This window comes from Morone saxatilis, unplaced genomic scaffold (assembly GCF_004916995.1).
Source record: "Morone saxatilis isolate NCDOM2014 unplaced genomic scaffold, NCSU_SB_2.0 Contig12, whole genome shotgun sequence".
Lineage (NCBI taxonomy): Eukaryota > Metazoa > Chordata > Actinopteri > Moronidae > Morone > Morone saxatilis.
In genome coordinates, this window is record NW_023339674.1 from 20,993,801 (window position 1) to 21,006,375 (window position 12,575).

General features: G+C 36.7%; 1 protein-coding gene across 1 annotated transcript; it reads left to right on the forward strand.

Moving 5' to 3' along the window:
• Nucleotides 1-5,116: 5,116 nt before the first annotated feature.
• On the forward strand, nt 5,117-9,225 carry nmu (neuromedin U). The gene is made up of 8 exons (XM_035653997.1): nt 5,117-5,289; nt 6,416-6,471; nt 6,556-6,603; nt 6,727-6,780; nt 6,929-6,958; nt 8,286-8,360; nt 9,046-9,099; nt 9,190-9,225. The coding sequence occupies exons 1-8, from the start codon at nt 5,130-5,132 to the stop codon at nt 9,223-9,225; spliced, it is 513 nt and encodes a 170-aa protein (XP_035509890.1). The 5' UTR covers nt 5,117-5,129.
• Nucleotides 9,226-12,575: the final 3,350 nt, after the last annotated feature.

Here is a 12,575-nt window from a genome sequence, read left to right on the forward strand (position 1 = left end):
CAAACAGCACACTGTAGGAACAAAAAGAACAGCAGATTTTTGAGGGGAGGGGGACTTGATAACCCAGACCCTTTTTTTCTGATGGTGAACTGATTTCTAAACACCACGTTGATACACTAAGATGCATTAAAATGTCTCCTCTCTATTGTTTTTCTGCATGCTCACAAATGATTTCAATACATTCAATATAACTTGTAATTTTGTATTCATGTTTTTGTTTAGTTTTTTTCATGTGCATTTACAGCAATGTTTATTCATGTGCACTGTCCCTGATAAATAAACTGATAAATAAATAAATTAACTGATAAAGTAGTCTTTAGTAAAGCACCACCAGCTCAAAATATGTACTTTATGACTCGCTTTATTCCTTATTTAAATAACAAAACAAAAAACTGTATTCTCTGTGTATATATTGTGACATTTTGGTACTTTGGTGCATTGTATGAATCTTATCAGCAGGAGTCCACAAATAATTTTTGCACCAGGGTCTCCTTGGTAGCTTAATCGTCCTCATTGGCGAAAGCAAATTGCAGGTTGTCCTAAATTTAAAAACAAAACAAATTTTATGTAAGACTAAATATGAATGACCAACTACAACACAGAGGGAATTGCACCCCAGGAAATATGTACAACTAGGAAATGGGTAATAACCAAGGACTCAACCTGTTTCTTTGTGCTAAGCTAAGGTAAGGGGCTGCTGGCTTAAACTTCACAATTACTGTAAAGACATGAGAGCAGTATTAGTCTAATCATCAAGCGCTACATAAAAAAGCTAAGCATATTTTCTAGCATATTAAAAGTACTCTTTTAAGCTATAGCTCAGCTAAAGACAACAGTTTTTTTATCATAAAATGTTACCACTACTTTTAAGTCCTGATTACATTTTGTATACTTAAAATAAGTGCTGTATTATTTGTCTAATAATGCTGTTAATAAACTACTTGATTAATGAAGGATTTCAGAGGAAGCGTGGTAAACTTGTTCGAACTGCAAACATGGTAAAACAAGGATGGGATGAAAGGGTCTTTGTGAAACACTGTACATTTCACATTCATCACAGCGAGGGAAAGAGGATTACTTATTGCATGCTTACATTCATTTAGGATGCGGCGCCTGAACAGGAAATTGTGAATGTGCTGGGATAGAATGTGATACTCAGTATAATGATAAAATATAATGATACTTACAGTGAAACACAATATGTCAGAATTACATATTACCATGTAACATAAATGGATTTCTGTTACTTGAAACAATCTGCATGAGTAGCATATTATGAGTTGGATGATTCAAACCGGATTCTAAATGAAAATGAGTTAATATGTTAATAATCCCTTAGTAATAAGTGGTAATATTAAACCATCAATAGCTGGTTTAATTTGGATCCCAGTCTACATGCCATGGTATTAACACAGAATATTCTGAAATAATCTAAAGAGAATATTTTCATGTTTATGTTTCCAGCAGTTTTAGATGTATAAAGCCTGCAGTTATGACTTTATAAATGGGATTATTATAGTTCAAACCCAATTTTACTCACTTATTATTGGTCTTTGGTCAGGGCAGCAATTTCCATTTCATGCATAAGATGGAAACAAAATTAAAAAATTAAATGTTTCACTAAAGGCAGCTGTTTACAACCATTGGTTTTTATGGTTCCTACACTCTGGAAATACAATAAACTCAGAGGCTTGTCACATTTTATAAGGTTAACAAATGGTCTTTGTATGAGGATGTGACTTGTTAATAGGTTACTCTCCCTGCTCATTTTCCTCTTGTTTCCATTCATGAACATCAGTCAAAGCATGCAGATAAACATCTTCTGTGTAAGAGATGGATGTGTTTTGGTGGGTATGATTCTGTACTTTCATTGATGACTCTGGGCCCGGTGCTTGAAGCAAAAATTTGACATTTTGGGAAAAAATTGTGGAGAGGTTGGTGTGAATTCTGATACACATGAGTCAGTTAGATTTAAGGTTACCGCCAGCAGCCAGTTAGCTTAGCTTAGCACAATGACTGGAAGCATGGCTGTGAACAAACTGATAACTGATATGGGAGCGGTACAGACACAAATAAGTGCATTTTCTTAAATGTCTAATGACAAAATAATACAAAAGATGTTAAAAGGCGTGTAAAGAATTATTTAAAATTCATCAAATTTGTCAAGATGCAAATTCAACTTCTGATTCTTTCCTTGAAGGTGGCTTAGAGTTGGAGCACAGTAAAGACCGTAATCTGTGTTGTGGCTTGAAGGTGTGTGAATCACAGACAATAACCTTCCCTCATTACCTTTGGGTATTCCCTCAAACAATCCAATTAGACATGCAAATGCCAGTCAGCTTGATAATAAAAGAAAAATCTTCAAAGGTCACAACATTTCAGGACTTCTCCAGAGCTTTCATGAGACAAGAAACGCATCAGTTCTAGTTACTGAAGCAACACTGATGATGGCAAACGGTGTCCTTTCACCTCAAAGGGCCTTAAGAATGAATGCTGATATGATAAAGCTGCAAAAAATAATATAACTTATCGTGCTGTTGCTATGCTCCGTTGACCTCCATTGATTAAAGAGGCCAGAGAGATTAGTGTAGGAGGATGACAAGGGTGGGGATGAGTGTGATGACTCCCTGGAATTACTCAATTACCAATGCACTCCATTTGTTGCTACTCATGCTCTCAAACAAAGTCACATCAGATTTCAAAAGACAAAGCTGTGATGAGGGCAGGACTGTTGTTTCAGTCATCGGTCGAGTGTGTTTCTTGTTTTTCCAGCAATCTTCCCTATAAATCATAGTCCATTTGTACAGTGATAAAGTAAAAATGCTTTGCGTTAGTGAGATGAATTAAGATATTATGTCATCTTTTCAAAGTATTTATGTGTGCATGTGTCCAGGACCGCAATGTAAATGCATCACATATTATTCTGTGTAGAAAATCCTCATGGAATATCTGCATGAATCCAGTAATTATTCAAAATGCTCCTCGTCTCTCATCCTGCCTGCCTCAGTTGTCTCACATCTCCTCTTCATTGCACTGTAATAAAACTATACTCTCTCGTAACAATAAAGCCAATTACAACCAAAGTAAACCCACCTTCCTTTGTATATATTATATTAATTTTGGGTTTTTGCTGAAGAAAACAGTTATAGTGTTAGAGAGTATTTGTGCCACCACATACGCAGCTTCACACAAAGACCAACACATTACCTGAGTTTTACGAGAAAAGGTAATTCAGTAATGATCCATAATGACTCTGTCAAATAACGAAGACGATTTAAATTCACATAACAGTGTGAATGCATTGATATTGATCAAAAGTCCAAAATTAAGACATATTTATTTATAATTATCATTATTTTATATGTTTGTGATGTGTGCTGGGCTTGAGATGATTTGTTGGATTGGTATTAAGAAGCATTATAATGGCTGCTTATGTCCAAAACACATTCACACAAAAGTAATGCTTATTTTTTCGAAAGTAAGAGCACAATTCCTGCTTTAAAATAAATTTCAGATTTCAGTGATTTGGTCCTGTTAAATACATCATGGCTGTTGATGTTTTTACGTTTGCTGCTAGGTGGATTACATCAGTAACGCCATTAAGGCCATTATTGGGTCCTTGCTTTGTGGGAAAGGCTTCTTATGCATAAAACGAACATGCCAGTGCGGTGGATGTGTAGTTTATAATATGATATTGAAAATGTCATAAATCTGATACTACATGTCTCTAAAATACAATTTGCCACTGATCATTACAATGCGGCTCAAGCGTGTAATAACATCTTCCTTCACACAGGTGATGAGCAGGTGAAAGAAGATATTATCCAGAAATGTTTTCCTAATGACTACATGAAAAGAAAATCAGAGGCAATAAAAAAAGAAAGAAGTTAAGTCCCTACAAAGACCAAAAAAGTGGATCACATCAGTCCAGCTCTTAGATCGTTGCACTGGCTTCATGCATGTCATATAATGGATTTTATTGGTTTATAAAGCACTGAATGGTTTCCAATTTGCTGTTATGCTATGAACCGCCAGGCCTGCTTACTGTCCCCAGAGTCAAAACTTAACATGAAGAAGCATTCAGAAGAATTCAGTCTTTTTGCTTCCAACTTTCACATTAATAGTGAAGGTAGAGATACACACATGCAGGGCATCTTAATCAATGGAATATAAAGAATTGTTGAGTGTATATTTACAGAAAGTACATTTTGTGCAGGGTTCCTCACCTCATACTCGCTTACCATTACAACATCAACAGAAAAATAGGGCTACAAAATGATAAAAACGATTTTATGAGAGTCTGTGCCAACATAGCCTTTCAAGGTAAGTATAGCACACAGTATATAGAAATAGCTGCTTTCCTGACATGAAGTTGTTGACAAATTGGCCCCGTCAATACAGTCTGATGGAAGTTTCCCCAAGAAAATAGCTTCAAATCACATCCATACATCAAATACTATATAGAAACCCATGTGACAAAACAATTCAATTAGTATCTCAATATTTTGACTTCCCATATATAGTAAGTCAAAATATATTTAAAAAAAAATTAAGTTTCTCATTATTTTAATATTCTAAGTCAATGTTTTGAGAAAGTTTCTCATTACTAACCTTTCCATCACATTGGCAGAAATTGGCTTCCATAAAATGCAGCCTAATGCAACCCAACAAAACCAGAAAAATCACAGACTTGTGATAACATGTAACCTTTACAAAATAGCCTTTGGAGTGTGTTTGCGTGATACTTTGTGTTCTCTGTGTGTTTGAGCGCAATGTGAGTGAGAAAACAAGGCTTATAAGACTGCTTGAGTTCCCACTTTCCTCACCCTAACTTTGGATGTGTATCATTCCAACACCTCCCTGAAGCGTCACGTTCAGCCAACCTGTTGTTCAGATCTAATGACTTTACGCGCGCGTGGGGCCCTAAACAATGACGCAGTCAAGTGTCGAGCGCGCAAGGAGGGGTGGTGTGTGTGTGTGTGTGTGACACGAGCCTTCATATTTCTCTGACGTTGGACAGAAACTCTCAGAAGAGCCACAAGTGTAGCGGACAGGACCAAATAAAAGACAAGCAAGGCCAGCGAGAGAGAGAGAGTGAGAGCGAGAGAGAGAGAGAGAAAAAGAGAGAGATGAGGACCTTCCAGAGCCAAAGTCAGGCCGCGCAGCGCGGAGCCGCCAGCAGCCCGCACAGCCCGCACAGCCTCAGCAGCAGCACCGCCGTGAGTCCACTCAGCACGGCCAGCATCACCCTCGCAGCCCTGCTCATCCTCACCATCCCTGTCTGCAACAGTAAGCCAGCCGCGTTTTATCCTGTTTGTGCGTTTTATCCTCAGCTTCACTGGCAGCTCAAACTCTCTAGGAGTCTAACTTTTAGTCTGTCCGTTCTACCTGTCTATCTGTATCTTTTCAGTCAGTCCTACAACCTTTTTGACCTAAAGTATAAGATAAATCAAACACAGATTATAATTCTCTACTCATTTGTACTCAAATGTAAGATGGGACATTTGGCAAAGTCACCACCTAAAGAAGGAAACCACAAGAAATCATCAGTTTAAATAATATGGTTAATATAAAGTAATAATATGATTAATACCAACTAATAATGATACATCTCTATAGCCAATGTGTTATTTCTAATGTTTTTTATACTTATACTGAAGAACCATTATTTGTATATGGGTTGCTGAATAGATAAACAGATACAGTTTTGAATATAAAACCTTAAAATTGTTTCTCTTAATTTCTTTGAAAATACTGTATTTTCATGTGATTTACTGTACGTCTGTTTGCAGCGGATTCAAATCCGTATTGTGAATATCTATCCTGATTCATGTTTAAAAGGATCTTTATCCATCCATCATCCATCAATCACTGTCATTCTCGCTCCCTAACTGAGAGCAGTCAGAAACCCCGTTCTGAGCTTGCAACCTCTGACTCACTGTTTCTATTACCTGACAAGACTATGATGTGCGTAGATGTAGATTGACCGTGACTTCCTATATGGCTCATAAGCTGTTGTGATGTTGTACTGTTGACGTACTTTCATTGTAGAAACGTGATTAGATAGATTGTAAAAAGTAGAAGAGTTGGTTAAATCTTTTTTTTAAATCATGAATTTTTAAAAAGCACATATGCATCAAGATGTTGGACAATAACTGCCTTCAAATTCTACAGTAAAGCTTTTATTCCTGCTAACAGATATCCAATGCAATCCCGTCGAAGCAGAGCGCCAGGAGATGCTGTTTGTCATCAGACACCGCTGACCTCCAGCTTCTACAGCACATTTTCATCATGCTTTATCGCTGTTCTTTCAACAAAAGTATTCTATTGCTGTCACGTGTAAATTGTGCGAGGATGATATCATAATAGCAACATTAGCTGTATTATATTAACTGTGTATTTCTGTGTTTTCAAGGTGCTCCAGCAGAACTTCAGCAAGCCACAACAGATCAGAGGCGGCTCCTCAGCCAGGTATGCAGCTTCCTTTTATTCTTTCTCTCTTCTTTATCCTTCCTGTTTGTGTGCCTGTCCATCATCCTCTGTGATGCTCCACAGATAGACGCTGTGTGCTCATCCTACCTCTCTGCAGACTCGAAGTTTTGGGTGAGTAAGCTGTGATTGTGTCTTTTTCTTTTTTTTTTTTTACACATATATTACAGGTATATAGTACATTTATTTGAATTGATTTCTTTTAACAGCCACTCTTCTTTCTGGTCATTTTTCCAGGCATCTGATGTCTTAGGAGAACTCTGTGTCTTGATGTTGGTTCAGAAGTCAAAGGTACCTCATAGTTTATAATTGCTCAGATGAAACGTTTTAGTGTTTTTCACACTAGATATGAAACAACCCAGTAAACTGCGACTGTTGATCATGTTTGAGTAGAGCTGTACAATATAAATGTTCACAGAGGTACATCATGTCTTCGCAGGAGCTGAAAGTGCGAGAAAATAGTAAAAGGGTAAGTACAACTTATTTTTCTCAGATTATTTTCCCTAAAATGATGCAACTGGACCCAGAGAGACATGTCCCGATTAAACCTAATGACAAATTTGTGTTGCCTAGTTTGTGTGTGTACTAGCTTGTATGTGTGTGGTTGCTAATTTTTTTATGTCATGCACTATTTGTGCAGTTTTTATTTCATTACTCTAGACCACAAGGTAATGCCTTGTCACAGGGGGCGGTAAGTAAGTTACAAGATAAATCTGCACTGTAAAGTCTGTAGCTTGACCGAAGAAAGCACCTCAGATTGTTTTACAGCTATATTTGACCCGCACTTTGTGTGTAAACGTGGTACTTACTTTTCAAATGACTTGATTCCACTGTGTAAATGATCGCACTTCAATCTCCAAATCAAAATGCATGCAGGTACACATTTGCCACCACAGATAACCACTGTGTATATACATATATGCATGCAGGCAATGACTGCGACATGAATACGCACACATACACAGTCCTCATATACACACATATAAAAATCTTCTCGTTGCGCTCGTCTCCCTTGTTCTGTGCTCCGCATGTCAGATGTTTATAAACCGGCAGTTTTATTTCTTGGTTGCATGAGAACTTGGAATATGTTTGCCCGCTTTGTCTGCCGTTCACACTGGACAACACAAACGTGAGTCAAGAATCAGGGAAAAAGTTATATCAACACTACAAAATGTGTCTGCAGTTCTTAACATCACTACTTAATGATGCATTTTGATTATTGAATAGGATCCTCCTTGATGTTTTTATGCGTCAGCTGAAAGAACAAAAGATTTCTGGTCATTTCTGGTCATGGATTTCTGCTACATGTAGCAGATAAAAAGTCAACTAAGATGGTGCAGAGCTGCTTTTTTGGAGTTGTGATAACAGTAGTGAGTGAAATATTTACATTGTAAAGCCGCAGACTCAGTGTTACATACGTTATGATTATTTACATGTATTTAGTTTCCTTTATGTGCATTTATGCTCATTGAAAAGTACAACAACATAAAACATCCCAGGATGCGAGATCACCTGCCACAGCAAACCATATTTCTCATATGAAATATGAAGCCACATTTTCCTCTGCTCCTCCATCACCAGGGTGTGAATAATGCAGAATGTGATGTGTTTTCTGAAGACTGATGCTGAGGCTGCAATGAAGAAATTGCTGCACCAAGGAAGCATTTGTATTACGTTTGTATTTCTGTGTCGCATGTTCTTGTGTGTTTATTAGAGAGAAGACTCCATACTCTGTACTTTCCTGTCCACTGGAGCTGTTATTCATGTTTGTGTGTCTGGCTCTGTGTGTTTGTCAGACCCCTCTGTTGCACCCTCTCCTGCATCTTGTTTCCCAACTCCATACAAGAGGAGAGAGAGGACTCTCAATGCGCGTATGTACCACCCACGCCAGTTCTCCTTTCACTCGCCTTATTTTTTTTTGCTTTACAAAATAATCTCACAGCCACTGATTGATAAAGCAAAGATATTGAAAACAAATACATTGCCTTTTTAGCATACAAAAAACTGTATACAATCAGTGGTGCAAACTGACATTTTTTCACAATGTATGGAGGTGTCTCAACTGCAATAAGTTCCCTGGTTGATAATATAGGGGACAAAAAGCATACAATGTACAGCATGCATTTTTGTATGTTTGTAGCAAATACTGATGAATGTGTGTGGTACTTCTGTAGCTGATCTCAACGAATGTTTTCCCCTTCCCGAGCTTACATGTCAATAATGCTGGTTCATATCGGGCAGCTCTCCTCACTCTCTGTACAAACTCGGTCTACATTAGTTGTTCTTTCCCAAGCTGCGAGCAATTATGGTCTAAAATGAGTGCATCTGACAGGTGAACTTATCTCTCATTGCTATCGAGCGCTCACATTTGCAAAGTGGACATAGAGGAATTGTGAGTGAGAAACGCGTGGGGGTGTTTGTTTTGGAAAATCCTGACGTGAGTGCTGATGGCTTTTTGCTGGTGGAGGAGAGTTGTAGCAACACGGAGAAAGTGGCAAAGAAAACGGGGACATTGTTCTATAGAAGTTAAATTCTGTGGTTTTTGTGTCTATACAGGCTGAACTCCAGGGACCTGGGGGAATCCAGAGCAGAGGCTACTTCCTCTATCGGGTATGAACATGTTTATGTTAGAATATGAAATAATTAAAGAATTCCCCTGGATAGGATGAACATTCAATAAAATGTTGTTTGCACTTACAGCCACGAAATGGAAGAAGGTCCTTAGAATATGAGTAAATTAAAGGTAGGCCCTATACTTTCATTTTAACAACTGTACCAACAACTGTAGAAGGCATTGCTGTCCAAAATTGAAATATTTTAACTAGATGTTATGTAAATCCCTCATACAGGCAGAAAACATGGATGATCTGGACAATGAAATAAAATAAATATTTATTCCTTGTAAATGATATAGCATCACCATAGCAACATATCGTCATACATGTTACGTTTTGACGTCCTGCCATTACATAATTTCTTAAGATTTTCTTTTTAACTTTAGTTGTAGTTATTGTGAAAATACTGTGTTAGAAATGGTTCTTTTAATTATTATTTTTAGATATTAGGTGGAAACGGTGTTGCACTTTAACCAGAGGGTCCAAAGACAATATTAATAATGCTGGGGAAAAAAAGCACAAGGGCCCCTTAATTTTCATACAGTCCCTAATTGCCCTTGAAATCCTTCCATTACTCTTATGGTAGCAGTCATTGTTTGGATTATAATGAACTACAGGCTGCTAACACCATTTTTATATGGGGTTATATTATCAGAGTGTTCAAAGTGTTTTTGGTTTTGTAATCTTCATCTAATTATGTGTTTTAATGTGTGGTAGAGACTCGACCTCTGAAGCTTAGTGTACAGAGACAACACAGACCCTGAGACTTGAGCTGCTGCACCACGACTGAGTGATCCAGATTTCAACCACAGTCCTCTGCCACTGCTGTATAGTGATGTCTGAATGTACACAAAGAATATGATTAAAATACTATTCATTTGTCCAGATTTTATTTTATGTTACGTGTGTCATTTGCATTAAAACTGCTATAATGTGGTTGGGTGTAGTTGTGTACGTTTGATTTGCTGCACGTTATGAATAAGTATCTTTCTCTGCATTTGTAAAATGTGTAAAACAGGTAGTGGATGCATGAATGAATGCAGATACATACAATCTAAAATCTTAATATACACTGAAGTAAATATTTTAACCAAAAATAAAAGTATTTATTTGACATAAAATGTTATATAGAAAAAGCATATATGTACTGTTAAATATAAACACTTTGAAAATGTACATTTTTAAATCATCATAATTAAGATAAAGTAGGAACTGTTTGTTTTCCTGTTTGTCCTGGCACTCATAATTAAAATAAAGTAAGCAATCTGTAACACTGAACAAACAAAGCTGCTAAAAGAAAATGCCATAAACTCCTGCAAGAATAAATTGAATATTTGGATGGATTGTGTTTTTGACACTATTAGATGGTATTACACCAGAGATAAGGATGATCTGAAATGACAAAACAAACCATTCTGTTCATTTAAAAATAAGGAATAAAAGTATTTAAACACTCCTGATTATAAAACTCAAATGCAACCTCTCATATGCTGATAATTAAACTTATTTTCCTTTAGTTTTACTAATTCTTTACATTTACAAATACATTTTCTTTTCTCTTCCATAAATGTTGCATTATTTTCTACCCTGAATATGTAATTACTGTTATCAACAGTAGATGTCACCATTATCAGCCAGATAAAGCAGAGCGTTCTTTGTGACACTACAATTCTGTTGATATATAAGTCAAGAGAGGAAGATGCCAACGTATGCACACTAATGTTTTATCCAGTTGGTTTAAACGTGATTTCATTAGCCTTTTAAAGTGTGCATCACCTTTACAGGCACGATAAGAAGATGAATCCTAATAGGTGTAGATTTTGAGATTACTCGAGTGATTGTATAATTCATGATAATCAACCTAATACCGTCCTAAAACTCTGACATATAAAAGAAGACATATTTAAAAGTTCCAAACAGGTGCAGAAAGGTTCAGGAGAGGCAAATTATTAGTATTCTGAGTATTACTCTCAGTATCAGCATCATCGCTGGAGTTGTTTAAAGGTTCAGCTGCACCACGGTAAACCACACACCGTACTCAATGTGAACATTTTATAGAACAGAACATTTTTGGTGTCTGCTTGCACCTCCAGCCATGAATATCAGCGTTTTTCACAGCCTTTATATTTCAGAGCAGAATGAGCAACTGTGTAAAATACCACATGAAGTCATGTTGGGATTGAGTCAGTAATGTAAAGCTAACTTCTAAATTGTTCCCTTTGGGCACTCAGTGTGACTCATATCACCTGACAGTAAGATTGTTGACAGTGTGACTGAAGAATATTGTATCTCAGGACGAATAATGGAAAAAATATTACTGACCAATTTTCCCGTTTGACATCCTTCCAGGGAGATATGAACACGAGTATAAAATCATATAATAATAAGGCCAGTTTTTATTTCTATAATCAAAGTGGGTTATTTACTCATTTTCTCTTTGTTGCCTCAAACTTGCCTTTACTGATTTGCTAGCCCTTAAATCCATGACATAAAATCAACATTTCAAGGTGGACGTGACCAGTTTGCCAGAGATGCTTTCAGGAGAGGCACTGGATGCATGCAAATCATTAAACATCATCAGTGAATGTAGAGGCGGCAGTGCAAGCAAAGCCTGGGTTTAGATAGGTAATGTGACAGAATACTACCCTCTGTGCCTGCCTCTTCACTACAGAAAGAAGAAAAGGGACAAAATAAGCAGATTGCACTTCCTAACACATAATAAGGACAATACATTTGCGTTGTGTGTAGCACTTTTTCCATACAGTTCATGCCAATCAAATTCATCATTTTAATCTCTCCCTCGACCTAATGTCGAAACAGCGCCACCAGTCTATTGACTTCATCCGTGTGGTCGTAAGTGGTACTGCAGGTTTTGCTAGTTGGGCTGTTGCCATGGTGATGAGGACCACGCTGGAGATGGGGAAATGTTAAAATAATCTGTTGGCCAATTAATCCAAAAACACTCAAACAGACAGGAGAACTACAACGTTAAACAATACAGTGTTTGGCTATTCACAATCAATAAAATTAATCAATTAATTAATTAAAAAAAAAAAAACACAAAACACTTTAAGCAAAATCCACAGGTCTGTATGGTATACTGAATGAGATAACCCCATAAAGAAGAAATAGTGTAGACTTACAATGCTATACAATATATTTCAAATGGGATTTACAAGATAAGAAAGATATTTTGATCTTTGACTGTTTTTTTGTCTGTAAAAATGTCTGGGATTCAATACACACACACACACAAACAAAAATCTTACTCAGAGTAAAATTTGACTATGTATATATGTATATAACAACAAGCACCTTTTAACAGTACTGTAAACAACAGTATTTACAGTAATGGGTCCAATCTGTCATCCAGACCATAGTATGTAGTGTTTAATTAAACACAACGTTAGAAGAAAGAAGACTACTATTGAATTTTGCCTTTCCACAAGTGATTCAATGTAATTTAACTGA

What these genes read in the sequence shown, in the direction of transcription:
- nmu (XM_035653997.1), top strand. Translation starts at nt 5,130, where the DNA reads ATGAGGACCTTCCAGAGCCAAAGTCAGGCCGCGCAGCGCGGAGCCGCC. An exon ending in TGTTGGTTCAGAAGTCAAAG is followed by an intron (nt 6,781 to 6,928) that starts GTACCTCATAGT and finishes ATGTCTTCGCAG; the next exon opens with GAGCTGAAAGTGCGAGAAAA. An exon ending in AGAGAGGACTCTCAATGCGC is followed by an intron (nt 8,361 to 9,045) that starts GTATGTACCACC and finishes GTGTCTATACAG; the next exon opens with GCTGAACTCCAGGGACCTGG.